The 17342-nt window shown below is 44.5% G+C and overlaps 1 protein-coding gene across 1 annotated transcript in view; it reads right to left on the minus strand.

Annotated features, from left to right (window-relative positions):
- LOC120049845 (copine-8-like) overlaps nt 1-17342 on the minus strand; it is a 118885-nt gene that overhangs the window by 32418 nt on the left and 69125 nt on the right. Inside the window, exons 7-10 of the mRNA XM_038996301.1 lie at nt 10361-10424; nt 8094-8197; nt 6221-6325; nt 1554-1595 (exon numbers count right to left, since the gene is read on the minus strand). Coding sequence (XP_038852229.1) covers nt 1554-1595; nt 6221-6325; nt 8094-8197; nt 10361-10424 — 315 coding nt within the window. The remainder of the gene's footprint in view (nt 1-1553; nt 1596-6220; nt 6326-8093; nt 8198-10360; nt 10425-17342) is intronic.

Here is a 17342-nt window from a genome sequence, read left to right on the forward strand (position 1 = left end):
TTTGGCCCACTTTTGCATGCAGAACTAATTCAACTCAGGGACATATGTGGGTTTTCAAGCATGAACTGCTCATTTCAAGTCCTGTCACAACATCTCAATTGGGATTAGGTCTGGACTTTGACTCGGCCATTCCAAAACGTTTTAGCCATTTTCATGTAGACTTGATTGTGTGTTTTGGATCATTGTCTTGCTGCATGACCGAGTTGCGTTTCAGCTCACAGACAGATGGACCGGCATTCTCCTGTAGAATTCTCTGATACAGAGCAGAATACATGGTTCCTTCTATTAAGGCGAGTCGTCCAGGTCCTGAGGCAGCAAAGAATCCCCAAACCATCACACTACCACCACCATGCTAGACCATTGGTAAAAGGTTCTTACAGTGAAATGCAGTGTTTGGTTTTCGCCAGGCATAATGGGACCCGTGTCGTCCAAAAAGTTTACTCAAGTTTGCCAAAAAGCACCTGGAGGATCAGCAAGATTCTTGGAAGAATGTTCTACGGACAGATGATTCAAAAGTAACTTTTTGGATGACAAAATCCTCTACATCGACTGATCAACAAGCAGCTAAAGTTGACACAACCAGTTATTAAGTGTGTTGGATTCTGGGGTAAACTTTGAACATTGTTATACTCAGAAGAATAGGAACATTAGTTACAAAAGAGACATGACGGGTGCTATAATGAAGCTTGGGAGGGGTTGAATGCAGGGAACACGATCGCATGTGGCAGTACTGACAAGGGGAGAAACCGTTGAAGGATCATATCACTTAGCTCCCTGCTCAGCAATAATGATGCAATGTTTAGCGATAAGGAGGAGACATGGTTAAGCTTCTTCAGTGTCCGTGATTTATTTACTCAAAGTTAGAACCTAACAAGTGCAAGGGGGCAATTACTTTTTCACACAAGGGACATTGGGTGTTGTACAACTTTGTTTATTAAATAAATGAAATAAGTGTGTAATTGTTGTGTTATTGGTTCGCTCAGGTTCCCTTTATCTAATATTCGATTTTGGTTGAAGATCCTATAACATTCAGTGTCAAATATATGCAAAAGTAGAGAAAATCAGAAAGGGGTCAAATACTTTTTCATGGCACTGTATATTCAATGCACTTCCTTAAAATAAAATAAATTCGTAAACAAAGGTTAACCCCTCTACCTGCAAGCAAAGACAGGTCTGGTAACACTTGACATAACGCTGACAGGTATAAAGAGGCAACAAGACAGAGGGAGTGAGAGCATACCGTAATGTAATACCCCAGTGCAATACCCTTGCCCACTAAACCCATAATATGAAATGTTGACACTCATATCAAGTTGGTGTTTCTTCTACTGCTGCCCCGCCCTTGGCCCTGCCTCTATATTTATGGGCCAATCCAATTCCCCCACTTCAACAACAACGTGTCAATGTGTGTTGAATGAATCAGCATCCCCTCCAGCTTCCTTACCTTCTAGAAATATAGATTAGGATTAGTTAAAGTATCCTAATTTAGATAACACAGTGGATTACATCATGCTAATGAAGGTGCTTTTCAATTAAGACTCAAATTAAATTACCTTCCATCTCTTTCCCAGTCGTAGCATTCTATCTTGATCGTTCTAGTAGGGTGAAAAAAATATATATATTAGAAACAGATTTATTCAGTTTAACAGGACAATTATCAGCAGAATCTATGATCATGGCATTGTACATTCCCACCAAACAAGTTTGAAGTTCAAATGCATACTATTCTGAAGGAGGATCGTTTATAGTCATCTATATCATGTCTATATTAGTGTTCAAAATAGCGAATGTTAGAGAGAGAAAAGCAGTGCTCTTCCACCATCATCCAATCCCCTCAAACTGAAGAATCGTTTTCCCCTGACTAGTGGCCATTTTCCTTCACCAGGGCCAAGAGATAAGTAGTTGACTGTGGCTATGCGTATTTCCACCCAGCACCAATTTCACCTGTCTCAATTTCACCTCTCTTCTCAGATGAGAAAAAAGAAAGAAGAAAATAATGAACAGACGCTTAGATGAAAAGGTAATCATTAGTTATAGATTACCACCGGGTGAGAAGTCACAGGTTAATGAGTTTCCTGAAGGGGTTCGTAAGGGGGTATGATGATAAGAGGAGGCACACTCCGGCATTGTCAGAGCACGCACACGCACACGCACACGCACACACACGCACGCACGCACACACACACACACACACACTGCTCAGCCTCCTACTAAATGGATTGAAGGATGAGCCCATCACCATCCATCTAAGCTGACTAGATACAAGGCTTAGGAGATAAAGCCATCCAGCCATACAGTAATCTACCAGAACACCTCCCCTGGGTCCTGAGGGAGGGAGTCCTGCACTGCGACCCAAATGGCACCCATCTACTGTAGAGGAGGACAGCACGGGGGATGACCCCTCATACAAACAGCAGTGGACTTTATTAACTCCCTCATTGGAAAACAATTACTGTATTGAAGCACAACCTAAAGATGCTCTGAGGACACGACAGGAGTGATGAGTTGACAGGACAGACAATGGGTTTGCTGCTCCTTCTGTAGTCCCCATGGTGGCGGGAGAAAGTGTGTATGTGTGCGTGCGTGAGAGTGTGTGTCTCTAACAAGGGCCCATCAGCGGTGGTACTATCAGCAGGGGGACACACAGCTCTCCATTGTTAGCGTTCTTGCGTGGCTCTCATCCTGCCTCTCCCTTATCTCTCATCCCAGACCCCCAGAGACTCGCACTCTCGCTGTGTGTGTATGTGCGCGTAAATCAATGTATATGTATGTGTGTGTGTGTGTAAGCCTTCATTCGCGTGCTTCCTTGGCTCCCCACACACTGATAACAATGAGCTCTCTCTAACTAACCTCCTAACAACTCAGACAGAGCCAGGGCCCAGCTCTGCTCCAATCAATGCAGCCTGACTAGCTCAGGCCATCCATCTGGGGCTTTGTGCCTTATCACTGGCAAACAAGCCCGCTGACAACTGGAGATGAATACAAACACAGTCCCTGAGATGGGATTGTGGAGTGAAACACACACATTGTCCTTTACATTACGCACACACGCACACTGGGAATTTCAAACTTGTGTGTGAAAGACTATTGCAGCGCTTCTTACACCCTGGATTTAAGGGCCATTACATTTGAGTGAGGGCATGACACCTGTCTGTCAGTCAGGCATGTGAATAGACTGCTCCACTGAGGGAGAAAGATGATTGCAGAGAGGAAGGCTATTCATAAGCAGACCAAGCATTAATTTCTCCTTTGGAGTTCATTATAATAGCTTCCATACGCATTTAATAGGTGTCACGTTGTTCGTAATAATGGTCGGACCAAGGCGCAGCGAATATAGAGTTCCACATAATTTATTAAAGAAGTGAAACCATAGCAAAGACAAAACAATAAAGGAACAAACCGTGACTACAGAGGTGCAAAGTGCACTAACTCCAAACATTATCCCATAACACACAGGTGAAAAAAAATGCTACTTAAGTATGATCCCCAATTAGAGACAACGATAGCCAGCTGCCTCTAATTGGGAATCATACTAAAACACCAACATAGAAAAAACAAACTAGAACCCCACATAGAAAATATAAACTAGACTAAACCCCTAGTCACGCCCTGACCTACTCTACCATAGAAAATAAAGGCTTTCTATGGTCAGAACGTGACAGTACCCCCCCCCCCCCCCCAAAGGTGCGGACTCCGACCGCAAAACCTGAAACAAAAAGGGAGGGTTAGGGGGGGGGTGGTGTCTAGTGTCGGTGGCAGCTCTGGTGCGGGGCGAAGTACCCGCTCATCCCGCCAGCATCGGTGGCGGCTCTGGTGCGGGACGAAGAACCCGCTCATCCCGCAGATCCACCAGCATTGGGGGCGGCTCTGGTGCGGGACGAAGAACCCGCTCATCCTGCAGATCCAGCCATGGACCCAGGCTGAACACTGTGTGCCTGGACTGGACCTAGGTGCAGAAGAAAACTTGTGCCATGGAGCGGGACTGGACGCCGTGTCTGGACTGGGCATCGGCGCAGACGGCTCCTGCCATGGAGCTGGACTAGACGCTGTGTTTGGACTGGACATCGGTGCAGGGGAAGGCTCCCGCCAGACTCTGGCCTTGGAGCTGAACTGGACACCATGCTCAGACTGGACATCGGTGCAGGGGAAGGCTCCCGCCAGACTCTGGCCTTGGAGCTGAACTGGACACCATGCTCAGACTGGGCATCGGCGCAGGGGAAGGCTCCGGCCATGGAGCTGGAGGTTCCGGACCGTTGACCGTCGCAGGAGGTTCCGGACTGGGAACCGTCGCCAGAAACTCCGGACCGGGAACCGTCGCCGGAAGCTCCAGACCGTGGATCGTCGCCGGAAGCTCCAGACCGTGGATCGTCGCCGGAGGCTCCGGACTGGGAACCGTCGCCTGGTGCGTGGGGCCAGCGTGGTGCGTGGGGCCGGCACTGATGGTACCGGGCTGGTGTCACGCACCTCAGGGCGAGCGAGAGGAGCTGGCACAGGACGTACTGGACTTGGGAGGCGCACTGGAGGCCTGATGCGTGGGGCCGGTACAGGTGGCACCGGACTGGGGACACGCACTTCAGGGAAAGTGCGAGGAGCAGGCACAGGACGTACCTGACTGGGAAGACGCACTTGAGGGAGAGTGCGAGGAGCAGGCACAGGACGTACCGGGCTGTTGAGACGTACTGGAGACCTGGTGCATAGAACCGGCACACATTGTACCGGAACGATGACACTCTTCACACGGTGAGTACGAGGAGTTGGCACAGGAAGTACTGGGCTGAGAAGGCGTACTGGAGACCTGGTGCGTATAGCCGGCATCAATTGTACCGGAACTTTAACACACTTCTCAGAACGAGTACGGGGAGTTGGCACAGGACGTACTGGGCTGTTGAGACGTACTGGAGACCTGGTGCATAGAACCGGCACACATTGTACCGGAACGATGACACTCTTCACACGGTGAGTACGAGGAGTTGGCACAGGAAGTACTGGGCTGAGAAGGCGTACTGGAGACGTGGTGCGTATAGCCGGCATCACTTGTACCGGAACTTTAACACACATCTCAGAACGAGTACGGGGAGTTGGCACAGGACGTACTGGGCTGAGAAGGCGTACTGGAGACCTGGTGCGTATAGCCGGCATCACTTGTACCGGAACTTTAACACACTTCTCAGGACGAGTACGGAGAGCTGACTCAGGTGGCTTTAAATCGATAACACGCTCCTTAGGGCAAATGTCGTGCATCCTCCACCATTTCAATAACTCTCTCATTTCTCTCTCCTCCACATTCTCCCTCAACTCACTGACAGTCTCTGGTTCACTCCTTGGCTCCGCCGACCACTCCATGTGCCCCCCCCCAAAAAATATTTTCAGGCTGCTTCTTGGGCTTGCGTCGTGGCCGCGAACCCTGTCGTCGTCGCTGTCCTTCCTTCACCGCTTGCGTCTCCCGCCATGGAAGGCGATCCTGTCCTGCCAGGATTTCTTCCCAAGTCCAGGATCCCTTCCCATCCAGAATCTCTTCCCAAGTCCAGGATACTTCCTCCTCCTGGGCACGCTGCTTGGTCCTTTGTTGATGGGATATTCTGTCACGTTGTTCGTAATAATGGTCGGACCAAGGTGCAGCAAATGTAGAGTTCCACATAATTTATTAAAGAAGTGAAACTATAGCAAAGACAAAACAATAAACAATAAAGGAACAAACCGTGACTACAGAGGTGCAAAGTGCACTAACTCCAAACAATATCCCATAACACACAGGTGGAAAAAAATGCTACTTAAGTATGATCCCCAATTAGAGACAATGATAGCCAGCTGCCTCTAATTGGGAATCATACTAAAACACCAACATAGAAAAAACTAACTAGAACCCAACATAAAAAATATAAACTAGACTAAACCCCTAGTCACACCCTGACCTACTCTACCATAGAAAATAAAGGCTTTCTATGGTCAGGACGTGACAATAGGTTCACAACCAACTTAGTAACCAAGGAATTCCATGCATGCATGGTGATTCTTATAAAATGGAGTCCATCTAAAAAATATTTTCTCCTCTTGCAGATTAGATCCTGTCACAAAATCATTTTTACAAAGCACTCAAATTGTTAAAAAAAAGATTATCACCATGGCCCTCACACACTTCAGCAAAACAGTTAATGCCAGTTTAATCTTGCTGGCCACTCTACACACACACACGCGCACAGACACACACACACACACTGACCTGTCGTAGTCTCCATTGCAGAGTGCTCTGACAGGTATCTTGAAGGCCTGCCACACTGGGTTAAGTGTGTTCTTCACCACCTCTGTCTTATGGCAGATTGTGAACCTGGAGAAACACAGCGACAAGACAAGCCATACACTTATCAATGGATCAATCAATCACTGGACAATATTCCTTTCACTGTTCCTCTTTATCCCCCTCTATTTCCCCCACATCTTCCTCCCATTCTCTCTCTCTCTCTCTCTCTCTCTCTCTCTCTCTCTCTCTCTCTCTCTCTCTCTCTCTCTCTCTCTCTCTCTCTCTCTCTCTCTCTCTCTCTCTCTCTCTCTCTCTCTCTCTCTCTCTCTCTCTCTCTCTCTCTCTCTCTCTCTCTCTCTCTCTCTCTCTCTCTCTCATTCCCTCAGAGTGTCTGTGCAAAGTTAGAGTTAGCGAGACAAACTATCTTCCTGCGATCTTCTCAAGTTTTTTCTCAAGTTTAAACGTCTCTCTTTGACTCTCAGCTCCCTCAGATCTTTCTTCCCCCCCCAAGAAGATAAATTGCACTCATTTAGTGATACAAATCTCTAAGACATTGATTCCTTTTTCCATACTTTGCCAAAATATCGAGCGATTACATTTTTTTTTAAATGTCATCATGATGACCGGCACAAAAAAAGATCTGTTTCAGTTCTAGGAGCAATTACCATCAACTGAGGAATTCTCAGTATAATCATCATTCACTGCAAAAGTAAATGGTTTTAAAGTGAATATAGTGCAGTGTGGAATATGAGTTCAGAGAGCTTCACCTTCCATTAACTGATAGTGAGAGAGAGAGAGAGAAAAAGAGTGAGAGCGAGAGAGGATTGACCCCTGTACAGAGAGGTCAGGGGGGCAATAGGGAGCTTTCCCTCCAACCACTGCTCCCTCTAGGTCATCTCCTCTCTGCTCTGCCAGCTGTAACATAGGTGTGTGTGTTTGTGTGTGTGTAATAAAGCCTCAGCCTCCAGTATTTATGCTGCAGTAGTTTACGTGTCGGGGTGGCTAGGGTCAGTCTGTTATATCTGGAGTATTTCTCCTGTGTTATCCGGTGTCCTGTGTGAATTTAAGTATTCTCTCTCTCTCTTCTCTCGGGGGACCTGAGCCCTAGGACCATGCCTCAGGACTACCTGGCCTGATGACTCCTTGCTGTCCCCAGTCCAGCTGCCCGTGCTGCTGCTCCAGTTTCAACTGTTCTGCCTGCGGCTATGGAACCCTGGCCTGTTCACCGGACGTGCCACCTGTCCCAGACCTGCTGTTTTCAACTCTCTAGAGACAGCAGGAGCGGTAGAGATACTCTGAATGATCGGCTATGAAAAGCCAACTGACATTTACTCATGAGGTGCTGACCTGTTGCACCCTCGACAACCACTGTGATTATTATTGACCCTGCTGGTCATCTATAAACATTTGAACATCTTGGCCATGTTCTCTTATAATCTCCACCCGGCACAGCCAGAAGAGGACTGGCCACCCCTCATAGCCTGGTTCCTCTCTAGGTTTCTTCCTATGTTATGGCCTTTCTAGGGAGTATTTCCTAGCCACCGTGCTTCTACACCTGCATTGCTTGCTGTTTGGGGTTTTAGGCTGGGTTTCTGTACAGCACTTTCTGACATCAGCTGATGTAAGAAGGGCATTACAAATACATTTTTATTGATTGATTGATCGAGTAGACCTGCTTATCTGACCTGTGTTGATGAGAGAGAGAATACACACACACACACAAACCAACAAAGAGAGGCAATGTTGTTTACCTAAAGGAATTCAATGGAATCTAATTTCCCTCAGATTGCGGGACTGATGGATGGAACTGAATGGAGGAGAGGATCTGAAGTAGGGGTAGGTAAAGTATACTCACGTGCCGTCTTCATTGCTGCGGTAGAAGACGAGGAAAGGGTCTGACTTGCCGAAGAAATCTTTCTTGTCCAGTTTATTCCCACAGAACTGCATCATCACTGACTCCTACAGTAACAGAGAGAGACATTGAGACTGATGAAACTGACAGCACAGCTCAGTATTCACAGCAGATACTGGTGAGAGACTTCTGATAGTAGATGCAGACATTAATGCTGATCAGTCAACAGTAACATTGCAGGACACAGCTCAGAGCAACTCTACTCAGCATCAAGGTGAGAGTAATATCCTATGATAGTAAATCCATAACAATATAATTTAATGTATATGCCATGGCAACGTGTTTATTGATTGATGTTGTCCTTATGTGGGTATGATGTACAGTGCCTTGCAAAAGTATTCATTCCCCTTGGTGTTTTTCCTATTTTGTTGCATTACAACCTGTAATTTAAATGGATTTTTATTTGGATTTAATGTAATGGACACACACAAAATAGTTTAAATTGGTGAAGTGAAATGGAAAAAGTAACTTGTTTAAAGAAATATGGTAAACTGGTGCGTGCATATGTATTCACCCCCTTTGCTATGAAGCCCCTATACAAGATCTGGTGCAACCAATTACCTTCAGAAGTCACATAATTAGTTAAATAAAGTCCACCTGCGTGCAATCTAAGTGTCACATGATCTGTCACATGATCTCAGTATATATACACCTGTTCTGAAAAGCCCCAGAGTCTGCAACACCACTAAGCAAGGGGCACCACCAAGCAAGCGGCACGGAGCTCTCCAAACAGGTCAGGGACAAAGTTGTGGAGAAGTACAGATCAGGGTTGGGTTATAAAAAAATATTAGAAACTTTGAACATCCCACGGAGCACCATTAAATCCATTATTAAAAAATGGAAAGAATATTTCACCGCAACAAACCTGCCAAGAGAGAGCCGCCCACCAAAAATCCCTCAACAGGCAAGGAGGGCGTTAATCAGAGAGGAAACAAAGAGACCCCTGAAGGAGCTGCAAAGCTCCACAGCGGAGATTGGAGTATCTGTCCATAGGACCACTTTAAGCCGTACACTCCACAGAGCTGGGCTTTACAGAAGAGTAGCCAGAAAAAAGCCATTGCTTAAAGAAAAAAAAAATCAGCAAACAAAAAGGTATGTGGGAGACTCCCCAAACATATGGAAGAAGGTACTCTGGACAGATGAGACTAAAATTGAGCTTTTTGGCCATCAAGGAAAACGCTATTTCTGGCACAAACTCAACACCTCTCATCACCCCGAGAATACCATTCCCACAGTGAAGCATGGTGGTGGCAGCATCATGCTGTGGGGATGTTTTTCATCGGCAGGGACTGGGAAACTGGTCAGAATTGAAGGAATGATGAATTGCACTAAATACAGGGAAATTCTTGAGGAGAAACCTGTTTCAGTCTTCCAAAGATTTGAGACTGGGACGGAGGTTCACCTTCCAGCAGGACAATGACCGTAAGCATACTGCTCAAGCAACATTCGAATGGTTTAAGGGGAAACATTTAAATGTCTTGGAATGGCCTAGTCAAAGTCCAGACCTCAATCCAACTGTCACGGCCGTCAAAGGAAGTGGACCAAAGCGTACATGGTGAGCGTACATATTCCTTTTTATTAGAATGACGCCGACAAAACAATAAGCTTCACGGTCGTTTTTGTATTGTTTAAGGGCTATAGTGCTACCTAAGTGCTAAAGGGCTACCTAAGTATGGTTCCCAATCAGAGACAATGATAGACAGCTGTCCCTGATTGAGAACCATACCCGGCCAAAACAAAGAAATACAAAAACATAGAAAATAGAACATAGAATGCCCACCCAAATCACACCCTGACCAAACCCAAAATAGAGACATAAAAAGCTCTCTATGGTCAGGGCGTGACACCAACTGAGAATCTGTGGTATGACTTAAAGATTGCTGTACACCAAAGGACCCCATCCAAATTGAAGGAGCTAGAGCAGTTTTGCCTTGAAGAATGGGCAAAAATCCCAGTGGCTAGATGTGCCAAGCTTACAGAGACATACCCCAAGAGACTTGCAGCTGTAATTGCTGCAAAAGGTGGCTCTACAAAGTATTGACTTGAGGGGGGGTGAATAGTTATGCACACAAGTTTTTTGTTTTTTGTCTTATTTCTTGTTTGTTTCACAAGAGAAAATATTTAGCATCTTCAAAGTGGTAGGCATGTTGTGTAAATCAAATGATACGAACCCCCCCAAAAAATCCATATCCCCTGCTATCACTACTCACCCTGCAGTTTCCCATCTCTTCTGCCTTAACAATGATGTTTCCACACTTCTTTCCAGGAATGCCCCTGTTGAAGACAAAACAGAGACGCCATTCATTGATACACTAATGGACTATATGGTCAGTATGGTCTAACGGAAACACATAACGGTAATGTGTGTGTATGTTTCTCTGTCATAACAAGCCTCACCCATCATGCCATGGAAAACTTGAGCACTTGAGGGAGTATCCCAAAACACCTCTAAAGCCAGAGAATACAAGTTGAGCTTTGAGAGAGAGAGGGAGAAAGAGGGTTTGTGTGTGCACCTTCCCTTACGCCTTTCCTGACCCGGCGGTCAGCAGAACGCGAGACACCGTTTATCCAGGATTCCATCCAACACACTACACCAACACACCCAACTTACACCGGTCTCTTTCACAACACATCCACCATCCCTCCAAGCAATGGTGTCCAAGTCATGTCAGAGGACAAAATAAGCTTTAAAATGGAACCCATGAGGCATGGTAAGAAACCACAGTGATATTAGTTGTCTTAACTTCTGAGAAATAGAGTCATCTTCAAAATACTGATGACTAGCGCTGTCATAGCACTAGCCAGGCCCACCTTGCAGAAATGTACTCAGGCAGTCATTTAGGCAGCCTGAAATTGGGTTCTAGGACCCCAGCCTAAGAGTAATACAAGTCCCCTTTACTTAGACAGCAAGACTGAAGGAGACAGCTGATAGACCTATCAAAAGGACATGGATCTGGATGTTTTTTTTTGTATCAGTGCTTTACATTGGGAAGAACATCTATCTATTTTTAACCCAGAAACCAATAGCCTACCTCTTCTGAAGGATGGGAGTAAAATTGCAAAAGAAGAAAATGAAAAGGCTTCTCTCTCTCCCCTCCCTCTCTGACAATTCCCCTAGGTCATTTGTAGTGTCCAGTGTTCCCTTCCCTCCACCATGAAATCGACCCATTCTCCTCATTGTAATTATGTAAGAAAGAAAAAAAGACACTTTAGGACTATGTTCCATTTTGCCAGTGTAGCAAATCGACTGTTGATTAATCCCTAAACTCTCTGTCTTTTATGATGGGGGAAATTACTCCAATTGGAGTAGACCAGGGCCTGTATTCACAAAGAGTCTCCGAGTAGGAGTGCTGATCTAGGATCCGGCCCCCCCTGATTAATCGCATGGTCTGCTCGGAGATGAGTCCATGTCCGAGCATTCACAAACGGTGTTTGCAAAATCAATGCCACATGTAATCAACTAGGCCTATCACTTTGTGTAGCCAGTAGCGATGCTAATGATAACTGTCTTTGTGTAGCCAGTAGCGATGCTAATGATAACGGTCTTGTGGGAAATAGAAAGGCTTTCCCCAAAACCTTCTCAACCATGTAAATGTTAACCGAAAAAGTAGACCTACATGGCAGAATTATGCCATGCTTTGTATCAATCGGGTGGGCATTTGTATTGCAAAATCTGCTACAGAAACATCGCTAGCAAAACACGTTCCTCTCTAGCTAGGTACGCAACACAAAAAGCTAAATATGTTACAGATTTATTTGAGACGCCAAAAATGATCTTTTGATAACATTTTTTCATTGACATAGACTCAGAATATCCCATTTTGTTGTTTCTCTGTAAAAAGAGTAATTGTGAGATGAAAAACTGAACTTCACACTGATCCTAGATCAGCACCCCTAGGACTACTCTGATACGCTTTATGAATACAGGCCCAGCCACTGTTACAGAGAAGCTTGATTGTGAATGTTCAGTTTAGTTCTAATCTTAGAATGCCAAAATAAACGAGAATTTAAAACTGTAGCAGTTGATTCCACAAGCATATAGTGAAAAGCCACGTAAGGATCCTGCTGTAGACGAGTTAATAACAGGATTACACACACAAATAGGATTCAGACAGGGTTTCACAAGTCCTCTCATCCAGTAATAGACACCTATGGATTTTGATTGTCACTTACAAATTCCAGTCAGTCACTCACTCTTGCTCTGTCTCTCTTTCCCTGTGTGTGTGTGCGTGTGTGTGTGTGTGTGTGTGCTTTTGTATGCATATGTGTAGTCCCTCAAAGTAGCTAGCTCTAAAAGTGTGTGTGCCGCTGAATGCAGCAGAACAGGGGTGCACTTGTACCCTCAGGCACAGCCACTCACTCTAAATAGAATAGAGCCATTTCAGACCAAATCTGCATCCCAAATGGTAGCCTATTCCATTTAGGGTACACTACTTTTCACCAGGGACCATATGGGTCTGGTCAAAAGTAGTGCACAATTTAGGGAATAGGGTGGCATTTGGGACACACATAAGCTACCTAACCAGACTAACCAGATCAGCGCAATTCAGATCTGCTGCCATATTACGATCCCCATGAACGACACTGAACGTCAGCTTAACTGCCTATGCTTATTACAATAGGAGTGGTTGAATGAAAAAAAAACGGAAAAAATCCCTTTGTTTTTTTCGGTCTCCCCGTCTTTCTTGCCTTGGTGCCAACACACACTGCTGTCTTTGTGCAGGTGACTGTGAATGGGTACTGATGAAGGGCAACACAGTAGGCTAAACAAAGCTCCGTCCCATCCCATCACACCCAATTCAGTGGGTCTGTCAGACTATAAATCAAACAAATAAACAAGACCAGGGCCATCGGAGGACTCACACACATAGAGCTCCTCCTGGGTTGGTTGGCAAGGCCTACACTACCAACAGGCATTTGTGGGTGGCAGGGATAGGGCCAATTATATTTAATAATGGGGGGGGGATGAAGGGCGGGGGGCATAGGTCTAGTGCAGGTAAAGCAAGAATGCAGTCCACAGAGGACAGGTTTCATGAAATGGGGTATCAGCCTACTCAACTATGAAGAGTGTACACAAATATTAGTGTCGTAGCTTAATGTGGGACTTTAACTGTAAGAAATCACCTCACTATCCAGCCTATTGTTCATATTGACATTCATATTGCAATGTACATCCTTACTTTTGGATCTTGGGTCCATGAAATGGAGTATCACCCTACTCAGTGACACCCAAAAAACGCAACTGTGAAGAGTTGTCAGTATCGTAGACTCTTATTGCAGGACTTTGGTGAGCTAATGTGACTGTCAGTCAACCTACTGTGCGTATTGACATTCATATTGCAATATACAGCCTTACCTATGGATCTTGGGTCATCAGCCTACTCAGTGATACCCACAGTACACAACTGAGACATGTCAAAATGCTGATTTATTGAATTCTCCATGTGGTCTATATTAAAGGACACTTTATTAAATATGACATTCTTTTAATATTCAATAGTTAAAGAGTTAACAGGTAAAGTCCCACAATAAGAGCAACAACTCTAGTATTTGTGTAAACTCTTCACAGTTGTGTTCTGTGGGTGTCCCCGAGTAGGTTGATACATCATTTCATGGACCCAAGACCAATGTTTTCCATCACTGAGCAAATTTCAGGTCTGCTAAGAGCAAACTTAGGGATTGAAAATTCTGTGAAACTTCCGGCGCGCGTTTACTGAGGCTGTACCCGCTGTAAGTTAGTTTAAACAGTGGTCAAGTAGAATACTGTGGCTATTTAATCAATGCAGGCCTACCAGAGTGGACTACCATAACAAACTATGGAGAAAATGCATCCCATAACATTTGAACAAATAACTGTTCTATCGTTCAGCCTACAGTATGATCTATAACTGGGCTAATAACTCACTAACTAGCAAAGGATATGAACAAATGTACACATGTGCACAAGTCGCTACATGCAGCTCTCGCTTTGATCTCAAAACAAGCGCATCTACTCACGACCGTTCATGCTGTAAAAACAGTACAGATCAACATGAATGGCACAGATCCATATATGTCAATGGTCTATTTGCATATAGGCCTACTGCAGCTCTGCCTACAACAAAATCTCTTGCATAGTTAGTTTTGTTTCGGTATGTTGCAGTGAAAGTGGCTAATATTGAGTTGATTCGTTCACAATTTTCACAATAAAGGGAAATGTTGATAGTGTTCACTAATGGGGAAAAGTTCAATCTCGTGCTTCTCTGCACGTGCTGATATTTCTTCTGTGTGGCAGTCCTGGGGGAGCTGCGCGCCTGCTTGCAACTTAGAGGGAACATTGCCCAAGACCCATAGCTAAAGCTGTACATTGCAATATGAATGTCAATATGCTCAAAAGGCTGGATAGTGAGTGGATTTCCCATAGTTAAAAGTCCCACAATAAGAGAAACAGAGCTAATATTTGTCAATATACTTGTCAACAAGTGTATTACATCAACAGTGCGATTTCAACAGATTTTTTTCTTTTTTTGTATGTAACTAACTGTCTTTTGTTGAATTTAAATAACATTCCAACCTTGTTCAGCGTTTTGTAGTCCAAATATGTCATTATTCCACTATTTGTATCCGTTGCATCAGTTTTAAATGGAGACCTCTATTTTGAAGGTGAACCGCAAATTCCGCTATTGTGGCTAATACTTATTGTGGTTAGCTTCACACAGGTCACAAAGGTCACAAAAGGCACTCAGTTCATGGAACGACCCAAGTCGTTCTTCTGTGAGGAAGACTAAAACATGTATTTATTACACCACAGATGACAGGACAGTCTGGAGGTCAATAACATTAACGGAAAATGTGAAAATGAATCATCTTGAATGCCTTAAGAAGTAAATGCTCTCTCGGTCACTTTCACCTCTCTTTCACTCATACACATCTATCTTATTTTCTCATCTCTCTACCCTCCCTTTTCTGCTCTCTTTCACCTCCCATTCTCTCGCTCTTTCTCCTTTATCTTGCTTTCTCTTTAACCTCTATTTTTTCTTGGTCTGCGTGTATTCAGAAGCAACACTTCTAATCAAGACACATGGATTTGCAATCAGCGTTAGGAGAGAGAGAGAGAGAGAGCAGAGTAGAGGGAGAGCGCTAGGTAGGTAATTATAATTCAACGTTAGCAACCCGTGGCGTTACTGGGGGGGGGGGTTTATTAGCGCACAATGCGCCTGCAATTATCTTCCTCCTTCCCCCTTGGAGAGACAAGAGGCCTTGAGGAAATAACTATCAGACAACACACCCTGAGCCAGGGGAATCTATGTACAGTGTGTAATCTTCTCTTTTCCCACCCAGTAGAGATACGCAGGTGAGGTCTTGGAAAGGCTGACCTTTTTAACTGAGCCAGTTAGCCCTATTCAATATTACAAAGATGCTTTCATATTACCATAGTTGAGCTACTTTCCTTGATTCAGCTCAACACAATTAGGTTCTAATTCTCTGAAGAACAGACCGGGCGCCAGGATAAAGTGACTAAGGGGGCAGTTGAAATCGGCGAGGGGATTTCTATTGAATTCTGCTTATATCACGCTATACCACAATAAACATGAAGATCAAATGCAGAGACTCAGAGTTCGAGATCATCGAGTGCTTTTGAAGTAACAGGTTGGCGCAAAATCTGTAGCTTACCTCCGCCGCGTAAAAATAGGGGCCTTCTAGCAGAAGTAAGGACAAAGATTCAGCAGGAGGCAGACAGGTAGAGGTTCAAAAGAGTTTTAGATGTATTTACACAGCGCTGGTGTTTCAAAGATGACGGTAATATTTGCAAATGTACAGTACCAGTCAAAGGTTTGGACACACCTACTCATTCAAGGGTTTTTCTTTATTTTTACATAGTAGAATAATAATGAAGACATAAAAACTATGAAATAACACATATGTAATCATGTAGTAATCAAAAAAGTGTTAAACAAATCAAAATATGTTTTATATTTGAGATTCTTCAAAGTAGCCACCCTTTGTCTTGATGACATCTTTCCACATGCTTGGCATTCTCTCAACCAGCTTCATGAGGAATGCTTTTCCAACAATCTTGAAGGAGTTCCCACATATGCTTAGCAGTTGTTGGCTGCTTTTCCTTCACTCTGCAGTCCAATTCATCCCCAACCAATTGGGTTGAAGTCGGGTGATTGTGGAGGCCAGGTCATCTGATGAAGCACTCCATCACTCTCCTTCTTGGTCAAATAGCCCTTACCCACCCTGGAGGTGTGTTTGAGTCAATATCCTGTTGAAAAATAAATGATAGTCCCACTAAGCGCAAACCAGATGGGATGGCATATCGCTGCAGAATACTGTGGTAGCCATACTGGTTAAGTGTGCCTTGAATTCTAAATAAATAACAGACAGTGTCACCAGCAAAGCACCCCCACACCATCACACCTCCTCCTTCATTCTACACGGTGGGAACCACACATGCGGAGATCATCCGTTCACTTACTCTGCGTCTCACAAAGACACGGCGGTTGGAACCAAAATTCTCAAATTTGGACTCATCAGACCAAAGGACAGATTTCCACTGGTCTAATGTCCATTGCTCGTGTTTCTTGGCCCAAGCAAGTCTCTTCTTCTTATTGGTGTCTTTTAGTAGTGTTTCTTTGCAGATATTCGACCATGAAGGCCTGATTCATGCAGTCTCCTCTGAACAAGTGATGTTGAGATGTGTATGTTATTTGAACTCTTTGAAGCATTTATTTGGGCTGCAATTTCTGAGGCTGGTAACTCTAATGAATTTACCCTGTGCAGCAGAGGTAACTCTGGATCCTTCTTTCCTGTGGCGGTCCTCATGAGAGCCACTTTGATCATAGTGCTTGATGGTTTTTGCGACTACACTTGAAGAAACTTTCAAAGTTCTTGAAATGTTCCCGATTTACTGACCTTCATGTCTTAAAGTAATGATGGACTGTCATTTCTCTTTGCTTATTTGAGCTGCTCTTACCATAATATGGACTTGGTATTTTACCAAATAGGGCTATCTTCTGTATACCACCCCTACCTTGTCACAACACAACTGATAGTCTCAATGCATTAAGAAGGAAATACATTCAACAAATTAACTTGAACAAAACACACATGTTAATTGAAATGCATTCCAGGTGACCTCATGAAACTGGTTGAGAGAATGCCAACAATGTGCAAAGCTGTCATCAAGGCAAAGGGTGTGTAACGATC

This window comes from Salvelinus namaycush, chromosome 6 (genome assembly GCF_016432855.1).
Source record: "Salvelinus namaycush isolate Seneca chromosome 6, SaNama_1.0, whole genome shotgun sequence".
NCBI classification, from domain to species: Eukaryota; Metazoa; Chordata; class Actinopteri; order Salmoniformes; family Salmonidae; genus Salvelinus; species Salvelinus namaycush.